The sequence below is a fragment of the Tachyglossus aculeatus genome, chromosome 3, assembly GCF_015852505.1.
Source record: "Tachyglossus aculeatus isolate mTacAcu1 chromosome 3, mTacAcu1.pri, whole genome shotgun sequence".
Classification (NCBI taxonomy): Eukaryota; Metazoa; Chordata; class Mammalia; order Monotremata; family Tachyglossidae; genus Tachyglossus; species Tachyglossus aculeatus.
Genome location: NC_052068.1, coordinates 90,489,595 through 90,513,853, shown reverse-complemented (window position 1 = coordinate 90,513,853; position 24,259 = coordinate 90,489,595). Strand labels below are relative to the sequence as shown.

General features: G+C 58.0%; 1 protein-coding gene across 1 annotated transcript; it reads right to left on the bottom strand.

Moving 5' to 3' along the window:
- Window positions 1-864: 864 nt before the first annotated feature.
- NOL6 (nucleolar protein 6) lies at window positions 865-23,492 on the bottom strand. The gene is made up of 26 exons (XM_038744243.1): window positions 23,415-23,492; window positions 20,035-20,247; window positions 19,832-19,948; window positions 19,434-19,613; window positions 17,713-17,881; window positions 17,354-17,488; window positions 17,101-17,264; window positions 16,682-16,802; window positions 16,452-16,510; window positions 16,262-16,363; window positions 16,057-16,172; window positions 15,387-15,564; window positions 15,133-15,255; window positions 14,423-14,571; window positions 12,675-12,750; window positions 9,328-9,468; window positions 9,038-9,155; window positions 8,802-8,956; window positions 8,517-8,680; window positions 8,188-8,340; window positions 7,525-7,622; window positions 6,557-6,681; window positions 6,228-6,317; window positions 5,775-5,972; window positions 1,302-1,403; window positions 865-1,130 (listed from the first exon to the last, which is right to left on the bottom strand). Exons 1-26 carry the CDS (start codon window positions 23,484-23,486, stop codon window positions 981-983), a joined length of 3,468 nt encoding a protein of 1,155 aa, XP_038600171.1. The 5' UTR covers window positions 23,487-23,492; the 3' UTR covers window positions 865-980.
- Window positions 23,493-24,259: the final 767 nt, after the last annotated feature.

The window sequence follows — 24,259 nt, the reverse complement described above, 5'->3', positions numbered from 1 at the left end:
CGAATCCCAGCTCCGCCACTTGTCAGCTGTATGACTTTGGGCAACTCACTTCACTTCTCTGGGCCTCAGTTCCAGCGCTTAGAACAGTGCTTTGCACATAGCAAGCTCTTAATAAATGCCATCATTACTATTATCTGTAAAACAGGGATTAAGACCACGTTCACCATGTTTCCACCCACCCCCACAGCACTTCTGTACATACCTGTAATTTATTTGCATTGATGTCTGTAAACTCGTTGCAGGCGAGAAATGTTTATTGTTGTATTGTACTTTCAAGTGCTAGTACAGTGCTCTGCACACAGTGAGTGCTCAATAAATATGACTGACAATGAATGAAGGAATGAGCCCCATTTGGGTCAGGGGCCGCATCCAACCGGCTTCACCTGTGTCCCCCCCCAGTGCTTAGTACAGCACCAGGCACATATTACACCCTGCCACAATTCCTATTACAATACAGCTGAATAGAGTGCTGAGTAAGGGCCCAGCAAATGTGACTGACGGATCGATTTATGCCCCCCAGAGTGCCAGCCCTTCTGCAAGGCAGTGGCTTCAGCCTGTGCCCGGGACAACGGCCACACTCCAGTGGGGCGGGGAGCCGGGGGACGAGCTGTGTGTGCGCGGTCAGAGCCAGCAGCTGCGGGGGCTCAAGCCCTGAGGTGCTCTCACAGCTCCGCACTCCCACCCCACGATACGGAGGGCAGCTGCTCTCCCAACCCCGACAAGCTGGCCGGGGCTGGGGCCCGAGACCGTTCCTGACCATTGCCCCCGGCGAAGTGGGAGACGTTCGAGAGACCGCTGCCAGGCGGCAGGTGCCCACGGGCAGGGCCCAGCCAACTGGGCAGCGCCAACAGACGGGATGGGGGAAACGACAAGGGAGACGGGGACTTTATTTTATCTGTGTGCGCGGGAGAGGGGGCTGGGGGCGGGCCGGACTCCCCGCCGACCTCTCCCCCGGCTCCGCGGGCGGGAACGGGGAGAGGTCAGACGGTCCAACGCTCGCTCCGGACCTCCATCGCCCGCACCAGGCCCTCGCCCAGCACGGCGAAGTCCTCCAGCACGGCCTCCACGTTGGGCACTGTCACCAGCTCCCCGCCTTGGGCCACCACCATCCGCCCCTGCATGGCGCCCGCCTGGGGGAGGGACACCGTCAGGGAGGCTAAGAGCCAGAGGTGCCCCCCCGCCTACCTCACGAGGGGCCGCCCGTCCCCCGGATCTGCGGACATCCGTGGACCCGGGCATCGCACCCCAATACGCGCACCCGCCCGTCAACCCCGCCAGTCCCCGGGGGGCCGACCCCTCACCTTGAAGGGTTGCGCTTGGAAGCTCCCTGGCTTCCACAGGACCCCGATCACCTCCCCGCCGTACCGGTCGTGGAAGAACAGCGCCAGGTCCCCAAACGCCTCCTGTTTGGGATACAGGGGGAGGGGAAGGGAGAAAGGAGAGGTGGAAGTGAAGATGAAGCTAGGCTGGTGGGGGCAAGCAAGACAGCAAGGGGGAGGGGACGCGAATGAGCTTTTAATAGAACGGTGCTTTGCACATAGTAAGTGCTTAATAAATGCCATCATTATTAGCATTATCATTAATATCAATAACAGATTAAATTAATAACATAATTGTCAACTTATTCATAAAATAAATTGATAATATAATTGCTAATTAGTAAGCGCTTAATAAATGTCATCATTATTAGCATTATCATTAATATCAATAAGATTAAATTAATAGCATAATTGTCAACTCATTCATAAAATAAATTGATAATATAATAATTGGTAATTAGTAAGCGCTTAATAAATGCCATCATTATTATTATTTATTAATGTATTAAATTATTATATGAAATTAAATGTTGGTATATTATCAGTAATAATACTGATGATGGTATTTATTAAGCGCTATGTGCAAAGCACTGCTCTAAGTGCTGGGGAGGATACAAGGTGATCAGGTTGTCCCACGGGGGGCTCACAGTTTTAATCTCCATTTCGCAGGTAACAGGCACAGAGAAGTGAAGTGACTTGTCCAAAGTCACACAGCTGACGGTTGGCGGAGCCAGAATTCGAACCCATGACCTCTGACTCCAAAGCCCGGGCTCTTTCCACTGAGCCACGCTGCTTTTCATTCATTCATTCATCCATTCGATTGTATTTATTGAGGGTTTACTGTGTGCAGAGCACTGTACTAAGCGCTTGGGAAGTACAAGTTGGCAACATATAGAGACGGTCCCTACCCAACAGTGGGCTCACAGTCTAGAATTTTAGATTCCTTCCTTTCTCAGCCCAGCCCAACAGGCCTGCTGCTCCCTGCCCAACGAGCCACCAGGGAGAGTGCGGAAAAAGGGAGAGAAGCCAGGGGTCTTCTGGGCCGGTAGGCCTCACAATCAATCAATCAATCATGTTTATTGAGCTCTTACTGTGTGCAGAGCACTGTACTAAGCGCTTGGGAAGTACACGTTGGCAACATATAGAGACGGTCCCAACCCGACAGTGGGCTCACAACCCAGCTGGCACGCCCAGCCCTAGCCACAAACAAGTCAAAACCACACAAGTGGCTTTTCCTGGAAGCTTCTCTCCCACCGCCTCCCCTGAAGCTGTCATCGGGGCAGAAGGACGAGTATTCATTCCCAAGGGAGCAGAAGCACCCTCACACCTGCTTTCCGCCCCGGCCTGCTGGGGCCCAGGGATGGTTGGGGGCGGGAGGGGAGAGAAGATGCCACATTTGTGCCCCCCTCAACGGCTTCACATCCTCCAGCAGCAGCCCTGGAGGCCGTGGGCAGAATCCCCGCAGCAGGGAGAGCGGCAATAGAGAATGCCGCTCTGACCACCCCAAACTCAAGAGCATTTTCCTGGTGTGCGCAGTGTTTCCGAGGACCAGAGCGGCCAGCCAGCCCCCTGGACGGCAAGCAAGGGGCTCACCGCCACCACGCCTGGCTTTCAGTCCAGCTCACGCCCCCAAACTGTGACCCACTGCGCTCTTTTTAAATGTTAGGCGCTCGCTATAGATCCGACACTGTACTAAGGGCCGGGTACGTACAAGTTAATCAGGTTAGACGCAGTCCATGTCCCACACGGGTATCACGGTCTTAATCCCTATTTGACAGAAGAGGTAACTGAGGCAGAGAGATGGGAAGTGACTTGCCCAAGGTCGCGCAGTGGCAGAGCTGGCACTAGAACCCAGGTCCTTTTAACTCCCAGGCCTGTACTCTATCCACTCGGCCATGCTGCTTCTTTCTTTTCTGCCTCACCTCACTTCTGGAAAACGGGGAGGAGGAGCACCCGGATCTCTCCCCCCATCCCAGAAGGTCCAGGGAAGTGTTGGGGAGAGGGGAAGGAGGGCAAACAAAGGGCTTTAAATAGTGGAGTCCATCCATCCACCACCCTTCCCGGCCTTGGGCAACCACTCCCCGCCACGGAAAGCCTCAGGCCCCCAGAAAGTTCCCCCTTTCTTGCCACCGCCCCCGGCAGCTCCTGGCTCCACCAGTTGTCTGCTGCATGACCTTGGCCAGGTCACTTCACTTCTCTGGGCCTCAGTGACCTTGTCTGTAAAACGGGGATCTAAACTATTAGCCCCCGTGGGACACGGATCAGGTCCAACCTGATTAGCTTGTACAGTGCCGGGCAACACAGTAAGCGCTTAATGAATGTCATTTTAGACTGTGAGCCCACTGTTGGGTAGGGACCGTCTCTATATGTTGCCAACTTGTACTTCCCAAGCGCTTAGTACAGTGCTCTGCACACAGTAAGCGCCCGATAAATACGATTGATTGATTTTAAAAAGAGTAAAGAGGTTGGGGGCCCCCAGGACTCAGCGCCAAGGGGCAACTGCCTTAATTTTGCCCTTCCCTAAGGATGGCTCTCAGGCTTCAGGATCCCAGGAAGAAGGATGCTCGGGACAACGTGGGGCATTCATTCACTCGTATTTACTGAGCGCTCACTGTGTGCAGAGCACTGGACTAAGCGCTTGGGAAGTACAAGTTGGCAACATATAGAGACGGTCCCTACCCAACAGTGGGCTGGGGCAGGGAGGAGGAGGATGCAAATAGAGAGAAGAGAAAAGTGAGGAAATCAACAGTGGTGTCTGCCAACTTGTACTTCCCAAGCGCTTAGTCCAGTGCTCTGCACACAGTGAGCGCTCAATAAATACGATTGAATGAATGAATGCTAAGTGCCAAGCACCGGACACTAAGGCACGATCAGGTCGGATACTGCCCCTGCCCCTCGTGGGGCTCCCCAACTAAATATATCATTATTATTATTATCATTAAAATGTTTGTTAGGCACTTTGTGAAGCACTGTACTGTGCGCTGAGATAGATACAAATTAATCAGGTTGGACACAGTCCCTGTCCCGCTTGGGGCTCACCACGGAAGTACTCTTATTACCGTCACCATTAGGGTATTTGCTAAGCGCTTTCTCTGTGACGCACTGTACTCGACGCTGGGGTAGATACAAATTAATCAGGTTGTGTCCCACATGGGGCTCACAGTTTAAGTAGGCCGGGGAGAACGGGCCTCGAATCCCCATTTTACTGATGAGGCACAGAGAAGTGAAGTGACTTGGCCGAGGTCACTCTACAGGCAAGTGCTAGGACTTGAACCCGGCTCCCGACTCTAAGGTCCACGCTGCTCCTAAGGAGGAGGAGGGAGAACGGGTATTGATTGAATCGCCATTTTCGATGTGAAAACGGAGGTTGAGGGATGTGGCCCAGCAGACAAGCGGCAGGTCGGGGATTAGCCCCCAGGACAGGATCCCGGTCCCCAAGCTGAGGAGGGTCTCCCCCGGAAGGAGGGAGCCCTCTGACCTTAAAAATCATTCTGCCGGCTGGGGAGGGTGCGCCCAGACTCCTGGGTTCCCCGAGAACCTGCCCAGGCCCCCACCCACCCTGCAGTTCACCTGAAAAGGGGCTCGGAGAGCACACACAAATCAAGAAGCAGCGTGGTCTAGTGAATACAGCACGAGCCCGGCAGCCAGAAGGACCTGGGTTCCAATCCCGGCTCCGCCACTTGTCTGCTGCGTGGCCTTGGGCAAATCACTGTACCTCAGTTTCATCACCTGTAAAATGGGGTCAAGATACCTGTCCTCCCTCCTCCTTGGACATGTCACTTCAATTCCTCTGGACCTCAACTGGAAAATGGGGATTAAGGCCGTGAGCCCCCATGTGGAACTGGGTCCCACTCAATTACTTTGTATCAACTCCAGCTCTCAGAAAAGTGCCTGGCAAAGTAAGCGCTTAAATACCACAGGGAAAAAAAAAAAGGGACCGGAGTCCCGAATTAGAGGACTGTCTTGTTTCCACTACGCCTGTTTCGGCAGTGTGACCTAGTGGATAGAACCCAGGGCCCGGGAGCCAGAGGACCTGGGTTCTAATTTTGGCTCTGCCGGTTGCCCACTGGGAGGCCTTGGGCAAACCACTTAATGCCTCTGCGCCTGTTTCCTCACCTGTAAAAAGGGGTAAAGAAACAGCACCCTGTCGGATAGGGTCCCGAACGTATCTCAGATGCTCGACAGCGAACATCCCCTCTGCCCCTGGGGGAATGATCCCAAACTCGGAAGGGTGCACCGCTCCGAGGGCCAGATCCAGGCCTTTGTTTGGGTGGAGGGGAGAAAAGGGGGCCCTGGGGTGAGATGCGAAGATTTCCCGCCTCTCCCCGGCACAGGATCCAAACCCGGGGGTCCCTCCTCAGCAGCTGACCGAGACGTGGGTTCAGGCGAAAGCAGCCCCCGAGGGGGTGTGATGAGGGCCGCTGGGGCGGGAGGGGGCCGGTAACACAGACTCACCCGGAGCTCAGTCAGGTAGCTCTGCGCGGGGTCGAAGCCCACCACGGGGAAGAAGCAGCCGGCGGGGCCCTCGGTCTCCCGGAGGCCTCGGTAGAAGGACCTGGCAGATCTGTCCACGGCCTGGCGGTGCCGGGGCAGCTGCCGCGGCTGCAGGTGGATCAGGACGTCGAAGCCGTCCAGGGGCGGGCGGAACACCGTCTGGAGGGGTCAGGACAGGGTCAGTACAGTGTTCTGCACACAGTAAGCGCTCAATAAATACGATTGATTGATTGATGGTCTGTTTGTCCCTCTAAACTTTAAGCTCGTCGTGGGCAGGGACCCTGCCAGCCGTTCGATCGAACTGTACTCTCCGAAGCGCTCGGCACAGGGCTCTGCACACGGTAAGCGCTGATTAAGTACGACTGACTGACCCATCGGCCCTCCATCCCCCCACCTCACTCAACCCGTCTCGACCTTCACGTCGCCGGAGCCCAGCGGGTCCATCAGCTGCTTCTCCAGGACGGCCAGGGCCTCGGCGGCCAACACCATGATCCGCTGCAGGATCTGCGGTACGCCCGGGGTGGGGAGGAGCTGAGCCACACGCGCCGCCCGTCCTCCCGACCGTGCCCCGCGGCTCCGAGGACACCGGGAGGAGTGGGGGACGGCCGGGGACGGGCCGCCCACCGCCTCTAGCTCTCTCGCTGGTGGCCCGCCACGGACCTCCCGCCGCCCATCTTGGGGCCCGCGTTCCAGCCCGCCCCGGCCGCTGCCGGACTCGCGGAGGAGGAGGGCGAAGGGAGGACCTGGGCGGAGGGGCGCTCCTGGGTCCAGACGGAGCGGTCGCGGTCGCGGGGGGTGGCGATGAACATGACCGGGAGCTGGGCGCGCGCTGCCAGGAAGCTGCTGCGGATCTCCGAATAGTGGGCTTCTGAGGTGGCGGGGGTGGGGGGTCCGGAGTCAGGGCCCGTCATGCCCCCCCACCCCGATGCTGGCCCGGAGCCGCCGGATCCCCCGGGGTACCGCGGGGCGGGGAAACGGGAGCACGGCCCGCGGGCCCGGAAGCGGGAGGGCCGGGCCGCAGGTGGGGAAATCGAGGCCCCGGGAAGAGTCGGGGGCACACGGGGTGAGCCGTGACTTGGGGATCCGGGCCAGGCCCCCGTCCCCTCCCTGTCCTCCGCCGGCAGCCCGGAGGGGGGGCTCGGGCCGGCTCCTTGCCTGCCCCTCCCAGCGAACACACACACTTATCGGGCTGCAGCCCCTGGGTGGGGTGGGGTGGGGAGCCAGGCTGATAATCGAGGGCAGCCCACAGAGATGCACAATCACGCTCACAGGGGCACACGCAGACATGTGGACACACGCTCAGCCTGCTGGCAGAGGTTCTCGGAGCAGAGGCAGGCGGCCGGCCCCTGGCCGCCCCTCCAGGGTCCCGCCGGGCCCCCCCGAAGGGAACACGTTTCCCAGACCTCGCCAGACCAACGGCTCAGCCCCCGTCCCCGACCCCCACGCCCCAGCACCTGCAGAACTAGGAAACTGACACCCGGGGGGTGGGGAGAAGAACAGGAAGTGGGGAGATTAGCTCCCTCCTAGGCTGGGCAGGCGGTGGGAGAAAGGCTCAGCGGTTGGGTCGAGGCCGGGGCTACTGGTGACCCTGAGAGCAGTCACGGCCCACAGCCCCCACCCATCGGGACCCTCCCAGGCAATCCGGCCCCACCTCGCTAATTCCCCGGGGAGGAGGGGGGCCCACACGTCCGGACCCCTACCCCCACCTCACCGGCAAGCTCCCCATTCAGGTTGACGATGAGGGGGCTGTTCTTCCAATCAAAGGTGGCCAGCAGCGACAGGAAGCGGAGGAAGCCCACCTGGGGAGAGCTGGGGTGGGGCCAGGGGAGTGAGCGACAGGATGGCCAGCCCCACCCCCAGCTCCGATGCCCAAAGTCCAGCAGGCCCAGACTCCAGGGCCACCCACTTTACTTTTTTATGGTATTTGCTATGCGCTTACTACGTGCCAGGCACTATTCTAAGCACTGGGGTAGATACGATCTAATCAGGCTGACGACATTCCTCGTCTCTAGACTGCAAGCTAGTTACGGGCAGGGAACCTGTCCGCTAATTCCGTTGTACTGCACTCTCCCGAGCACTTAGAACAGTGCTCCGCACATAGTAAGCACTCAAATCTGATTGTCCCAGAAGGGGCACACGGTCCTAATCCCCATTTTCCAGATGAGGTCACTGAGGCGGACAACTTAAGTGGCTTGCCCGACGTCACAGGGCAGATAGGTCAGGCCTACTAGGCCGTGCTGGTCTCGCCGGTTCGTTCTGGGGGCTGTCAGCTGAGGCCAGGCTTCGCGCAGACCTCCCGAAGCCCACCACAGCAGCACCCCCGCGGGACGGAAGGACGGAGGGAGGGAGGCTCGGGCCCGGCGGACGAACGGACCTGGGCACGGTGAAGGGGGCCGGGTGCAGGAAGAGCCAGGCGACCAGCAGGTCCACGGTCTCCTCCGAGAGCCCGTCGCTCAGGAGCTGGGCGCTGAGCCAGCGCTTGGCGAGTCGCGCCGTGCTGCCCAGGGCCAAGTGCTGCTGCTGCAGCCTGGGCACAGAAGCGGGCAGAGAGAGGACTAGGATGTAGGCCCCCCTGGGTCCCCCGTCTCCCACCCCGGTGCGGGCGACGGGACCCCGGAGGCTCCGGGAGCAGCCCGAGGGATCCGGGGGTGGGCCGGGCGGGGCAGAGGGAGAGGAGGCCCGGGGTCCCGGCTCCGTCCGTACCCGTGCAGAGTGCTGCTGAGGCGCGGCAGCAGCTCGGTCTCCAGCTCCAGGTGTCGGGAGGCGGGGGTGTCGCGCAGGGTGACCATCCCGGTGGGGGTCAGGGTCTCCCGGAGCAGCAGGGGCTCCCGGTGGTAAGCCACCCGCAGCCGGAACACGTACCCGTCCTGCAGCGGGGCGGGGAATGGACGGGACGTCGGGGAGGGCCGCGGATGGGACGGGAGACCCGGGGGATTGAGAGGGGTCCGCCGGCGCCCGCTCGGAGGCTCCCTGGCGCAGGTCCCCGACCTTGTAGACGTCGGTGTGGGTGGCCGTGGGCCGGCAAGGAAGTCTGTGCTGCTGTTGCAGGAGCTCCGCCAGGCGCAACTGGAACGCGGCTCTCACCCGCCGCACGGCCGCGACGTCCTGCGGCCACTGGCCGCTGCCCTCCATGTGACACAGCACTGCCGGCCGAGGAGGGACGTCAGCGCCGCTCCTTCTCCCGGCCCCGCGCCCCCGGCCCGCCCGGCTCCCCACCCCGTTACCCGTCAGGGGCTCCACGTAGGCCGGGCAGGGCTTCTCCGCCAGCGGCACGAGCGATTTCCGCTCCACGAGCTGCCCGTGGTGGGGGTGGCTGGGCCAGAAGGGGGTTGGGGGGAACACCTAGGGACCAGCGGGAGCTGAGACGTCAGGGGCGCGGGGGACGAGAGTGACGGCCCCGGGGACCAGAGCGCACACTCTTCCCCGAACCCCTCGGGGTCCCGATCCTTCCTCCCACCCCTTCCCTCGGCCCCGATCCGCCCCGTGCCCTCCCCACCATGGCTCCCGGGCTCACGTCGGTGTAGCGGAGGGCGGGGTGGGCTCCCTGCACGGCGGTCACGGACAGGGGCAACCCATCCAGGCCCCACAGCTGCCGGCTCAGCTCGTCGTAGGACCGGACGACGGCGGCCAGCTCCTCCTCTCCGGTGGCGCCCGGCTGGGGACATGGAGACCGAGCGTCGACACTGTCCCCCTCCCTCCCTCCCCGTCAGCACTCTCTGCACCCCCTCATCATCCTCCCCCCTGTCTGGGCCAGGTCTGCCTATCCAGACGTCCGGGTCTCCATCTGATTTTCCGCCCCGAGGGGAGGGACGGTGTCTCCTCATCCTCTCTGTCCCTTCTGCTCGCACTCGGTGCAACCCGTGGCCACGTGACTGTCCCCCCACCCAGATCTACTCATCCCGGCCTTAAACAATAATGACGACGGCATTTGTTAAGCGCTTCCTATGTGCTGTGTGCAGGGCACTGTACTAAGCGCCTGCACCTGTATATATGTTTGTGTACTCCATTCACTTTACTTGTACACATTTACTCTATTTTATTTTGTTAATATGTTTTGTTGTCTGTCTCCCCCTTCTAATCAATCAGTCAATCAATCGTATTTATTGAGCGCTTACAATGTGCAGAGCACTGCACTAAGCGCTTGGGAAGCACAAATTGGCAAATTGGACAAATTGGAAGTACAAATTGGAAGTACAAACTCTAGACTGTGAGCCCGCTGTCGGGTGGGGACCGTCTCTATATGCTGCCAACTTGGACTTCCCAAGGCGCTTAGTACAGTGCTCTGCACACAGTAAGCGCTCAATATGATCGAATGAATGAATGAATGCAGAGCACTGTTCTAAGCACTGGGCCGGGGGGGGGTGTGTGTGTGTGCAAGGTGATCGGGTTGTCCCACATGAGGCTCACAGCCTTCACCCCCATTTTCCAGATGAGGTAACAGAGGCTCCGAGAAGTTAAGCGGCTTGCCCGAGGCCACACGGCAGACACGTGGCGGAGCCGGGATTCGAACCCATGACCTCGGACTCCAGAGCCCGGGCTCTTTCCACTGAGCCACGCCGCTTCTCTGAAGCGGATCGCCCCCACCGGGGTGAGGAGGGGCGGGAATGGGGCAGCCCAACCCCGGGGCCGAGATCTCCCACCCCCCGTAGCCACCTCCATCCCTTCCCATCCCTTCCCTTGTGGCCACCGGGTCCACCGGGCCATTGGCCAAAAAGCCACAAGGCCTCCCGGACCAGGGGCCCCCTCTGCCGGCCACTCTGAGAACTATAAGAAGCTCAGACGACAATTGTAATAAGAATTAAAAATATTTTTAAGCGCTTCCCAAGTGCCAAGCCACTCCTAATAATAACAGTCCTTGGGAAGCGCTTACTATGTTCATTCATTACCAACCTGTACTTCCCAGGCGCTCAGTCCAGTGCTCTGCACACAGTAAGCGCTCAATAAACACGATTGATTGATTCATTCATTCAATCGCATTTATCGAGCGCTTACTGTGTGCAGAGCACTGGACTGAGCGCTTTGGAAGTACAACTTGGCAATATATAAAGACGGTCCCTACCCAACAGCGGGCTCACAGTCTAGAAGGGGGAGACAGACAACAGAACAAAGCGTATTAACAAAATAAAATAAATAGAATAAATATGTACAAACACAATAGAGTAATTAATATGTGCAAACATATATACACATATCCAGATGCTGTGGGGAGGGGATGGAGGTCGCTTAGTACAGTGCTCTGCACACAGTAAGCGCTCGATAAATACGATTGATTGAGGGAGAGAGGAAGGAGGGGGCTTAGTCTGGGAAGGCCTCCTTCATTCATTCATTCATTCAATTCACTCATTCAATCGTATTTGTTGAGCGTTTACTGTGTGCAGAGCACTGGACTGAGCGCTTGGGAAGTACAACTTGGCAATATATAAAGACGGTCCCTATCCAACAGCGGGCTCACAGTCTAGAAGAGGGAGACAGACAACAGAACAAAACGTATTAACAAAATAAAATAGAATATGTATAAAAAAATAGAGTAATAAATATGTACAAACATATATACACATATCCAGGTGCTGTGGGGAGGGGATGGAGGTCGCTTAGTACAGTGCTCTGCACACAGTAAGCGCTCAATAAATACGATTGATTGAGGGAGAGAGGAAGGAGGGGGCTTAGTCTGCGAAGGCCTCCTTCATTCATTCATTCATTCATTCATTCAATTCACTCATTCAATCGTACTTGTTGAGCGCTTACTGTGTGCAGAGCACTGGACTGAGCGCTTGGGAAGTACAACTTGGCAATATATAAAGACAGTCCCTACCCAACAGCAGGCTCACAGTCTAGAAGGGGGAGACAGACAACAAAACAAAACGTATTAACAAAATAAAATAAATAGAATATGTACAAATAAAATAAAGTGATAAATACGTACATATATACACATATCCAGGTGCTGTGGGGAGGGGAGGGAGGTCGCTTAGTACAGTGCTCTGCACACAGTAAGCGCTCAATAAATATGATCGATTGATTGAGGGAGAGAGGAAGGAGGGGGCTTAGTCTGGGAAGGCCTCCTTCATTCATTCATTCATTCAATTCAATCGTATTTGTTGAGCTCTTACTGTGTGCAGAGCACTGTACTAAGCGCTTGGGAAGTCCAAGTCGGCAACAGCCCCACGAACCGGATAAATGATTAAAAAAGCCTATTCTTGAGAATGCGGCCAGGCACCGTGCCAAGCGCCGGGGTAAATACATCCGAATCGGGCTGGACGGAGCCCCCGTCCCCCACGAGGCTCGCAGTCTCAATCCCCATTTTACAGGTGAGGTAACTGAGGCACACGGAGAAGTGAGGTGAATTGCTCGGGCGAGTCACATAACAGACAAGTGATGATGATAGCATTTGTTAAGCGCTTACTATGTGGAAAGCACTGCTCTAAGTGCTGGAGGATGAGATTAGAACCCGGGGCCTCCTGACTCTCAGCCCCAGGCGCTAGCCACCGGGCCACGCGGCCTTGCGACTCCCTCCCGTTCACAGGGGCAACCCCCGACCGCATTTACAGTAAGCGCTCAATAAATACGACTGAATGAACGAATAGGTGGTGTGGGGCTGGAAGATTTATTTTGTTTTGTTAATATGTTTTGTTGTCTGTCTCCCCCTTCTAGACTGTGAGCCCGCTGTTGGGTAGGGACCGTCTCTAGACGTTGCCAACTTGTACTTCCCAAGCGCTTAGTACGGTGCTCTGCACACAGTAAGCGCTCAATAAATACGATTGAATGAATGGATGAATTTACTGAGCGCTTACTGTGGACAGACCGCTGGACTAAGCGCTCACGCCACCACTCACCCAGAAAGCCCCGGCCCGGGATCCTCACCTTTTTCCCGAGGCAGAGGAGCGGGTCCAGCAGGCCTCCCACGTAGTGGACGCAGGATTCGGGGATGTCTGCGTGCCTGAAGGGAGACGGGGGGCTGAACCACAACACCAAGCAGCTCGGGACCCCCGCCCGTCCCAGGGGACCAGCCCACCCCCAGCCCCGGGGGGCCAGCGGCGCTGGGACGTGAGAAGGGAATATGTATATATGTTGGTACATATTTATTACTCTATTTATTTTACTTGTACATATCTATTCTATTTATTTTATTTTGCTAGTAAGTTTGGTTTTGTTCTCCGTCTCCCCCTTTTAGACCATGAGCCCAATGTTAGGTAGGGACTGTCTCTAGATGTTGCCAACTTGTCCTTCCCAAGCGCTCAGTACAGTGCTCTGCACACAGTAAGCGCTCAATAAATACGATTGATTGCTTGATTGAAGGGAAGACGGAGGGTGGTCCCGCACTGCAGCCGGCGAGGGACAGGGACAAGGAGACCTGGAGCACAACTGAGCACCGCGCTTAGAACGGTGCTTTGCACACAGCAAGCGCTTAACAGCGTGGCTCAATGGAAACAGCACGGGCTTTGGAGTCAGTGGTCATGGGTTCAAATCCTGGCTCCGCCAAATGCCGGCTGTGTGACCTTGGGCAAGTCACTTAACTTCTCTGTGCCTCAGTTATCTCATCTGTAAAATGGGGACTGACCGTGAGCGCCCCGTGGGGCAACCTGATCACCTTGCATCCCCCCAGCGCTTAGAACAGTGCTTTGCACATAGTAAGCGCTTAATAAATGCCATTATTATTATTAACAAATGGCATTATTATTATTATTATTGAAATCCCAAATTAGCGGAGATCAGGCAAAGGAAATCAGGTTAAACCGCAGCGGAAGAGAACTTGAGGGGACAATAACTGCGGTAGTTGTTAAGCGCTTACTATGTGCCTGGTACTTTTCTAAGCACGAAGGCAGATACCAGCACATCGGGTTGGACACAGTCCACGTTCTATGGGGCTCCCAGTCTCAATCCCCGTTTTTACAGAAATCAAGGGGCTTGTCCAGGTGGTAATAATAATGATGGCATTTATTAAGCGCTTACTACGTGCAAAGCACTGTTCTAAGCGCTGGGAAGGTGACAAGGTGATCAGGTTGTCCCACGGAGGGCTCACGGTCTTCACCCCCAATTTACAGATGAGGGAACTGAGGCCCAGAGAAGTGAAAGCCCAAAGTCACACGGCTGACGGCCGGCGGAGCCGGGATTTGAACCCGTGACCTCTGACTCCAAAGCCCGGGCTCTTTCCGCTGAGCCACGCTGCACACGGCAAACGGCAGAACTGGGATTAGAACCCAGATCCACACTGTAGCCACTAGACCATTTTGCTTCTCCACTCTTTTAAGCGTTGGACGCGATCCCCTGCCCTACGCGGGGCTCGCAATCTAGTTAGGAAGGAGTAGGAGGAAACGGAGGCACAGAGGAGTCTAGCGGCTTGCCCAAGGTCGCCCAGCAGATACTTGGAGGAGCCGGGATTTGGACCCAGATCCTCTGACTCAGGCCTGCGCTCGCTCCACGAGGCCTCGCTGCTTCTCTAGTCAGTGAAGACGGACTAGATGATCTAAGGAAAACCTTTTCAGACCTACTATGCGTCTGAGAGAGGGGATGTTCAGTCCAGCTTTCCATGGAGGGTCTGGGAATCGGCGGCCCCAATCCCTAGTCCCTCCCGCCGGCCCCTGGGGCCAGGTGGGGCCCCGGACACTCACAGCTGCAGGAGGTGAGTGACCACCTGCTGGGGAACCAGGCGCTTCTGGCCCAGGGAGTTGGCGTCCCACAGCACGGCCTCACAGATCGTCCCGTCTTGGAAGCGGCGCAGCTCCGACCGCGGGCCCCAGAACTGCCGGAAGGCTGCAGCCTGCACGGGATTTCATTCACTCGATTGTACTTACCGAGCGCTTACTGGGAGACTACAACATTAAACAGACATATTCCCTGCCCGCAATGAGCTTACGGCTGAAAAGGGGAGACGGCGTAAATAAATGGCGGATGTGTCCGTAAGTGCCGTGGGGCTGGGAGGCGGGGGTGGGTGAATAAAAGGAGCGAGTCAGGGTGACGCAGAAGGGAGGGTAGACGAGGAAAGCGGGCCTTGGTCAGGGAAGGCCTCTTGGAGGAGATGTGCCTTCTGAAGGGAGGGCGAGTGATTGTCTGTCGGACTCGAGGAGGGAGGGCGTTCCGGGACAGAGGCGGGACGCGGGCAAGAGGCTGGCGACGAGATCGAGGCACAGTGAGAGGCGAAGCGTGCGGGCTGGGTTGTGGTCGGAGAGTAGCGAGGTGATATAGGAGGGGGCAGGGTGATGGAGAGCTTTAAAGCTAATCCTGGGAGATGCCAGACCTGAAAGGCGGGAGCAGGGAGGCGGAAGGGGGCGGAAAGGCAGAGCTGGGAAGAGACGACAAACGAGGGGAGGTGGGCCCCTACCTCGGGCTGATCGGCCTCGGGCCCCATCTCCAGGACGCTGGCCACGTGCTCGGGGCGGAGCAGCAGCCCCACAGCCAGGCTCCCGCGGTCCTTGTGCTTCGGGGGGTCCTCGCTGACTGCCCACTGCAGGGGAAAGAGGGGGGCGATGGGGACCGAGAAGCCAGGACCTTCATCCTGTCCCCCCGCCCCCCCGAGCCACCGCTGCCCGAGTCCTGGGGGACCCCCATCCACCTCCCCCGCGGCCCGGGCCTGACCTGGGGGCTCTGGGGCCGCGTGTGGGCCAAGAGCTGGATCCGCGAGCCCAGCCCCCGGGCCAGCAGGCTGGTCAGCAGGGGCAGCGCGGTGGCCACGTAGTCCCCGCCGCGGTCCTGCAGCTCGGCCCGCAGCTCCAGCCGGTGGCAGGCGGCCTGCAGCTTCTCCGGGGGGCGCACGCTAACAGTAATCATATTTGTTAGGCGCTCGCTACGTGCCAGGCACCGTACCAGGCGCCGGGGAGGATACGAGCAAATCGAGTTGGACACGGTCCCCGTCCCATGTGGGGCTCCCGGTCTCGAGCCCCATTTTACGGCTGAGGTCACTGAGGCACAGAGAAGCGAAATGACTTCCTCAAGGTCGCGCAGCAGACAAGCGGCAGAGCCAGGATTAGAACCCATGACCTACGGACTTCCAGGCTTGTGCTCTCACGCCACACTGTGTCTCATACGCTTCTCGGTCCACGCTTTCTGAGCACTTGGCATACTGCTCCAGTGGGTGCTCAATAAATGCCACCACTCCTACGATTAGCCCCATCTCTCCGGGAGGCCCCGCTCGGGAGAGGCAAGAAAACCGCCACCCCGCCCGCCTCCGTGGTCACTCGCACGGACCCACCCGCGCATTCGCACGCCACCAACGACGTACAAAGCCGCCCCCCGCCCCGCCCCTCACTGGAAAACGTGGTCGAAGGTCCGGATCAGGGGCTTGGGGGTCATGAGCAGCAGCTGGAACCCGTCGGCCGAACTGTCATCGAGGACGGCCATGGACAGCCGGGCCTCGTGCTGCACCTGGCAGGGGAGGGGACGGGATGGGACGCGTGTGCGGGATGTCCACGAGCTCCCGCGCGCGCCCCGGTGACCCCCGGGGCCGGAGGTACCTGCTGGTAAGTGCTGGCCGTCATGTCGGCGCAGAGGTTGAGGCGGCCGGAAGGGTCCAGGAAGACGACGGGGAAAGCCTGGTGGAAGTCGGCCAGGGCCGGCTGCGGGGGAGACGGGAGGGGCGTCAGCGCCCAGGGCTCCCCCCCGCCCCATCAAACCCTCCCCCCGCCTCCCGGCAGCCCCCGTTACCAGAGCGGGGTCCGGGCTGCGGCACAGGCTGATCCCTTGGGCTGTCAGGTCCGTGGTGGCTGATGGCGTGGGGCGTGAGGGTCGGGTCACGGGACGGACGGAGGGGTGCGGCCACCCACCCGGTGGGACCCCAGGAGCCTGGGCCCCTCCCTGGGGGGCCCGTCCCTTGCCCCCTCCTCCCACCCCGCCGCCGGGGAGGGGAGGGCCCCGGAACCCACCTCTTCACTCACCCAGAAACTGCAGGCAGCTTCGCAGCACCTGGTAGCCGCTCATGGACGCGCTGACCTTGTGGGTGGCCAGCAGGAAGCCGACCAGCATCGACACCAGGAAACCGCTGAACCCGCCCATGCCCTGCGGGCCCCGGTCGGAGGAAAAGGGGGGTGTCTCAGCTCCAGGCCCAGGGCCCACCCACCCCAGCAGGCTACATCCCCATCCCCCAAATCACAGCAGAGGGACCACCCACCCACCCGGCCTCCTCCGGAACAGCCACGCCCCCACAACCGCCAACCCCCGCCTCCGAGCTAGCGACCGACATAGGCAGGGGAGATACGGAAAGGGAGCGTGAAAGGGAGAGGTGGAGATGGAGCAGGGCGGGAAAGGCGGTGGTAGGTGAGAGAGGAGCCGGGGCCCACCCACACCCCGGTCTTACCTGGTCCAGCTCCCTCTGCCTGAGCCACACCTTGAGGACAGCCACCCCGTCCCTCAGCCCAGGTGAGGCGGCCACGGCTGCCAGGAACTGCAGGTGGGCTTCCATGGCCGTGTCACACAGGAGCAGATTGTTGTAGTGGGGCGTGGGGGGCTCCGTGGTAGAGCCTGCAGGGGGACGGGAGGGACGGAGGCGTCACCGCTTGCCCACCCCTCCTCCGCCAGCGCCCGGCCCCGGCGCCCACCCCCGTGGGTACCTTGGTCTGGGGTCTCCTTCCCGAGGAACCAGGCGGTGCGCACGTTGTTTCTGTTGGGCAGCAGACGGCAGGGTTTGAAGAAGCCGGGGGGCGGGCACGGGTACAGGCGCACGGTCACCAACCGTTCATCCTTGCCTGGGAGGGGGCGGCCCCCGAGGCAAACGTCAGCTCCCGCCTCCACCTGGCCGGACCTCCCGGGGTAAACCGATCCCTCGCCCCTCCCGGAGGGACCCACCGCTCCCCCGTCTCCCCTTCCTCTTGGGATCCCTGTCCAAGTCGCCCGCCTCACCCGCCGCCAAGCTCTAACACCCAGCCCAGCCCCTCGGCATCCACCTTCCCCCCCGCCCCCCTCCCCGCACCCTGAGGCCGCAGCAGCAGCAGGGGCTTGAGGTGGCAGCCGTTCATGTAGGTGAAGCGGACGCTGCCGAAGAGGGGATCCCGTGCCAGGTGGTGAGCGAGGTGCGCCAGGTAGAGCGCCCGTTTGCGGAGGTAGCGCTGGTTCAGCCCATCCTTGTCCTGCAGGATCTCCTGGAGGAGGAAGATGACGGGGGGCAGACGGGGCTCGGGGCCACACGCTTCCTCCCCCACGTCCCGGGGCCCAGCGTGCCGGCTTCCAGCTGGTAAAGCAGACCCGCAGATGGCAACTGAGCCCGCCCGCCAGCTTCCAGCCCGTCCGGCAGAGCCGCAGAGAGCGACTGGCCCGTTTTTCGGACAGCTGCCTAACAAATACCGTCACTCCGCCTACTACCGCCGCAGCGGCTACTACGACCGGGACCGGGTGAGTAGTGTTATCGAGGCCCCTCTCCTGGCACCTCATCTGTTCTACCCGCTTTTCTTCGCCTCTTCGTTCTCGCCCTCGGCCCCCTTCTCCGGCGGCCTAGAAGCGCTCCCTCCGGCCGAGCGGTCTCAGAGCGAGGGGAACTGGCGGGTTGGGGTGTGGCGGACACCCGCCCTGGGCCGACACACGGGGCGGGGGGGCGTGGAACTTGACATCGGGCAACCCCGGGCCGGACGCAAGCACCTTCCGCTCTGGCAGACCAGGAATCACCTCTGATCTCTTGCCCGTCCCCACGCAAACCCATAACTGGCTCAGCCCCCCATCCAGCCAGCCCGCTCTTCGACCACTGTCCCGAGGTGACTGTGGGGTACCGGCCGTCTCAAGGGCAAAAGCTATCTCGTGACCACCTGAGCCAGTAGGCGGATGGGAGTGAGGGTGGGATACTGCCCCCGCGATCAAATCTGCTAGATTGACGGCCCAAGCCGGGAATACAGACGGTGTCCCTCGCCCCCGTGCCCATCAAATTAGGTACGGAGGAGGGGGGAGGGCAGAGACTGGATAGACTGAGGCCAGAAGCTGGAATGGCCTAGGAGCACAGGCAATAAATACCTGTCGCCTCTGACCTTCGGGGTCAGAACACAAGACACGCAGCAGCAGCCCATGTCTCTCTCTGCCCAGAAGGCCAGATGCCCGCTCTACAACCACAACCAACACACTGAGGCGAGGGCCGCGGGATGGGTGAGTTTCTCGTGGGAGGGACCCAGGTACCCCGCTGCTGATGGGAATCACGAGTGGATTCCTCCCACGTAGGGAGAGCACATGGTGAGAGCTGGCCGCCCACCACGTGCGCGGGGAATGGAATGAATTCTTCCCATTTGGGAAAGCAAGTGGATCCTTCCCGAGTGGGAAATGAACGTGGGTGAGAGCTAGCCGCCTCACCCACGCGCGATTAACGTACAATTGTGTTCTTCCCGTATAGGGAAGCCCTAATGTTGCTAATTGATTATATTCCTCCCGAAAGGGAAGTTCAATCCATTGGGCCTAAACAATTACGTAAATTCAATTCGCCTCGCGGAATAAATCTTATATAAAACTCAGGCTTTCCGTCCCCGGCCTCTCTCTCTCTCGCCTCGCCGATCACTGAACGAACCCGTCCCGGGACGACGGGTGACAACCACCGAGAATGGCGACAGGGCACCGAGAGGGGCGGGCCGTGGGACGGCCTCCCGCCCCCACGGCTCGTCCCGGGGTGGGGGTGGGGGGTCGGCCAGGGGCGAGAGTCCCCGATCCTCTGGTCCTCACCTGAGGCATGGTCAGCGCCAGGTCCACGTTCACCTCGGGCCGGATGCAGGTGCCCAGCAGGTAGCTGCCCACCACGGTGACCCGCGCCGGGGGTAGGAAGCGGAAGCGTCCCTTGACGGGGAAAGGCACCTGGAGGAAGGGGACTCGGACCTCTGGGGGAAGCCAGGTCTGGTCCACCAGCTGAGGCAGGCACAGGTGGGGAACGGAGAGAGGTGGAGAGAGCGCACGTGAACCTGAGATTCTTACCAGCCTCGACTGGCAAAAACGCCATCCCTTTCGCAGCTGACGGCCCAGAAGAGCAGATCTCGGGGGGTCCCCGGCTCCCACTGCCACCCTTGCCCTCTCAGCTGACGTTTCAAGACGTCCAAGCCGCGACCGTCAGCCCCCGCCGGGCTCACCTGGACCTCGGGCGTGGCGGGGACGGCGCTCAGCCGCCGGTTGACTTCCCGCAGGAAGGCGTCGATCTTCTGCTTCTTCTTCTCCTTCACCCTCACCTCCTTGAGCAGTTCCTCCATCTGCGGGCCACGGGCCTTCAGACGGATCCCGTCCCCCCGGCCCTCGGGTCCCCTCCCCGCCGCGGCCCCCCCCGCCCCCCGCTGACCTGCAGGCGGAGGAGGCTGGAGTGGAAGAGGTTCTCGGTCTCCTTGAGGCGGCTGAGCTCCTCGCTGGTGGGCGCCTTGTACAGCTCGGCCTCGCTCAGCTTCGCGGGCTGCAGGATCCCGCCGGCCCCCGTCTTCCTTCGCCGCTTCTTGGACGAGGGCGCCCGGTCCTCCTCGCCTGACTCCGCCGATTCCAACGCCTCGGGCTCCATCGCCTGCGGCCGGGGGAGAAAGAGGAAGACCCTCAGTGGGGCCTGGAGTCCCTCCCGCTCCTCGGTTTCCCCACGCTGCTCGCAGAGAGCCCCCTGCCCATCCCAGGGCCTTGAGGGCACAGCCCCACGCCTGCACATGAGCTTGTCTCTAGGCTGTAAGCTTGTCGTGGGCAGGGATTATGTCTGTTGCTATATTGCACTCTCCACAGCGCTTAGTACAGCACTCTGCACACAGTAAGCGCTCAATACAGTCGAAGGAATGGATGAACGCACGTCCATGCACTTGGATCTGTGACCTTTGCACACGATAGCTGCCCCACCATCAATAATAATGGCATTTATTAAGCGCTTACTAGGTGCAAAGCACTGTTCTAAGCGCTGGGGAGGTTACAAGGTGATCAGGTTGTCCCACGGGGCGCCCACAGTCTTAATCCCCATTTTACAGATGAGGTAACTGAGGCCCAGAGAAGTTAAGTGACTTGTCCGAAGTCACACAGCGGAGTGGCGGAGCCGGGATTTGAACCCCTGACCTCTGACTCCAAAGCCCGGGCTCTTTCCATTGAGCCACGCTGCTTCTCTTTATTCTCCCCATCTTTAAATTATATGTGACAAATTACTTATTTGTTCATATTAACATCAGTCTTCCCCTCTAGACTGTAAATTCGTTACGGGCAGGGAACGTGTCTGCTACTGCTGCTGTGGTGTACTGTCCCAGGTGTTTTCTACTAATAATAATAATGATGGTGCTTATTAAGCACTTACTACATGCCAAGCACTGTGCTAGGCACTGACAATAATAATAATAATTATGGTATTTGTCAAGCGCTTACTACATGCCAGGTACTGTACTAAGCACTGGGGTATCTACAAGCAAATGGGGTGGGACACAGATCCTGTGACACATAGGGCTCACGGTCTCAATCCCCATTTTCCAGAAGAGGGAACTGAGGCACAGAGAAGTAAAGTGACAAGCCCAGGGTCACACTGCTGACAGGCGGCAGAGCCGGAATTAGAACCCATGACCTTCTCACTCTCGGGCCCAAGCTCTAGCCACCACGCCAGTGCTCTGCATGCAGTAAGCACTTGATAAATGATAATAATTATAATGATGGCATTTATTAAGCGCTTACTTTGTGCAAAGCACTGTTCTAAGCACCAGGGAGGTTATAAGGTGATCAGGTTGTCCCACGGGGGGCTCACAGTCTTAATCCCTATTTTCCAGATGAGGTCACTGAGGCACAGAGGAGTTAAACGACTTGCCCAAAGTCACACAGCTGACAAACCATGGGATTTGAACCCATGACCCCTGACTCCAAAGCCTGGGCTCTTTCCACTGAGCCACGCTGCTTCTCTTGATTCTCTAGTCTTCTAGTCCATGAGCCCACTGTCCCACGGGCTCACGGTCTAGAAGCAGTGTGGCTCAGTGGAAAGAGCACGGGATTTGGAGTCAGAGGTCATGGGTTCGAATTCCGACTCCACCACATGACTGCTGTGTGGCCTTGGGCAAGTCACTTAACTTCTCTGAGCCTCAGTTACCTCATCTGTAAAATGGGGATTAAGATTGTGAGCCTCACATGGGGCAACTTGACCACCTTGTATCCCCCCCAGCGCTTAGAACAGTGCTCTGCACATACTAAGTGCTTAACAAATGCCATCATCATCATTATTATTATTATTAGAAGGGGGAGACAGGTAACAAAATCAATCAATCAACCGTATTTATTGAGCGTTTACTGTGTGCAGAGCACTGTACTAAGCGCTTGGGAAGTCCAAGTTGGCAACATCTAGAGATGGTCCCTACCCAACAGTGGGCTCACAGTCTAGAAGGGGGAGGCAGACAACAAAATCAATCAATCAACCACATTTATTGAGTGCTTACTGTGCGCAGAAGACTGTACTAAGCGCAACAAAACATATAAACAGAATAAAATAAATAGAATAAATACGTACAAGTAAAATAAAGAAATAAATAGAGTAATAAATTCATTCATTCAATCGTATTTATTGAGTGCCTACTGCGTGCAGAGCACTGGACTAAGCGCTTGGGAAGGACAAGTTGTGTGACTCTGGGCAAGTCACTTGCCCACTTTCCACTGAGCGTGGCTCAGTGGAAAGAGCCCGGGCTTTGGAGCCAGAGGTCATGGGTTCAAATCCCGGCTCCACCACTTGTCAGCTGTGTGACTTTGGGCAAGTCACTTCACTGGGCCTCAGTCACCTCATCTGTAAAATGGGAATGAAGACTGTGAGCCCCCCGTGGGACAACCTGATCACCTTGTAACCTCCCCAGCGCTTAGAACAGTGCTTTGCACAGAGTAAGCGCTTAATAAATGCTATCATCCAACGTGTCCTTCCCAAGCGCTTAGTCCAGTGCTCTGCACACAGTAAGCGCTCAATAAATACGACTGAATGAATGAATGAACTTAACTTTTCTGTGCCTCAGTTCCTTCATTTATAAAATGGGGATGAAGACTGTGAGCCCCCCGTGGGACAACCTCATCACCTTGTAACCTCCCCAGAGCTTAGCACAGTGCTTTGCACATAGTAAGCGCTTAATAAATGCTATCATCCAACTTGTCCTTCCCAAGCGCTTAGTCCAGTGCTCTGCACACAGTAAGCGCTCAATAAATACGACTGAATGAATGAATGAACTTAACTTTTCTGTGCCTCAGTTCCTTCATCTGTAAAATGGGGGTGAAGACTGTGAGCCCCCCCCCCGTGGGACAACCTCATCACCTTGTAACCTCCCCAGCGCTTAGCACAGTGCTCTGCACATAGTAAGCGCTTAATAAATGCCATCATCCAACTTGTCCTTCCCAAGCGCTTAGTCCAGTGCTCTGCACACAGTAAGCACTCAATAAATACGACTGAATGAACTTAACTTTTCTGTGCCTCAGTTCCTTCATCTGTAAAATGGGGGTGAAAACGGTGAGCCCCCCCCGTGGGACCACCTGATCACCTTGTAACCTCCCCAGCGCTTAGCACATAGTAAGCGCTTAATAAATGCCGTCATTATTATTATTATCAACAGATAGAGACGGTCCCTACCCAACAGCGGGCTCACAGTGATGAAGGGGGAGACAGGGAACGAAACGAAACATATTAACAAAATTAATTAGAATAAATCTGTACAAATAAGCTAAATCAGTAAATAGGGTAATAATGTGTCTAACCTGTGGGTTGGGTGCGGGCGCTGCTGGTGGTGTCAAGGCCTGAGGCGCTGAGGCCTGAGGCGCGGGCGCCATGACGGCGGCTTCTTCCCCACGTGCCCGGCGGCGCGAGGAGCCCCCTTTGCGCACGCGCCCCCCAGGCCCCGCCCCCTAGCCCCGCTCGCCGCCGCCATTGGCCCGCCGCCGCCAGGCCGCCCCCTCCCATTGGTCGGGCCGGCGCCCGGTGGGCGGGGACCGGCTCGCGGGCGGGTGACGTCACCGCCGGAAGCGGCCGCGCGCGGGACGGCGCTTGCGTTACAGGGCGGGGGGAGGGGCGGGGCTCCTTCTGTCAATCATTCCTTCAGTCGTGTGTGGCATCATCATTATCAATCGTACTTATTGAGCGCTTACTGTGTGCAGAGCACTGGACTAAGCGCTTGGGAAGGACAAGTTGGCAACATATAGAGACTGTCCCTACCCAACATCATCATCATCAATTGTATTTATTGAGCGATTACTGTGTGCAGAGCACTGGACTAAGCGCTTGGGAAGTACAAGTTGGCAACATCTAGAAACGGTTCCTACCCAACAGTGGGCTCACAGTCTAAAAGGGGGAGACAAAACCAAACATACTACAAAATAAAATAGAATAGATATGTACAAGTAAAATAAATGAATAAATAAATAGTGATAAATATGTACAAACATATATACATATATACCATCAATCGTATTTATTGAGCGCTTACTGTGTGCAGAGCACTGGACTAAGTGCTTGGGAAGGACAAGTTGGCAACATATACAGATGGGCCCTACCCAACAGGGGGCTCACAGTCTAAAAGGTAGAGACAAAACCAAACATACTACAA

Bases quoted from the DNA above. Each gene is read 5' to 3' on its own strand.
- NOL6 (XM_038744243.1), bottom strand. From the start codon at position 23,486: ATGGCGCCCGCGCCTCAGGCCTCAGCGCCTCAGGCCTTGACACCACCA. The intron at 16,511-16,681 runs GTGAGTGAAGAG...CCACGCCATCAG, and splicing joins AAGCTGCCTGCAGTTTCTGG to CCACCACGGACCTGACAGCC. The intron at 8,957-9,037 runs GTAACGGGGTGG...CTCGGCCGGCAG, and splicing joins CTACGTGGAGCCCCTGACGG to TGCTGTGTCACATGGAGGGC.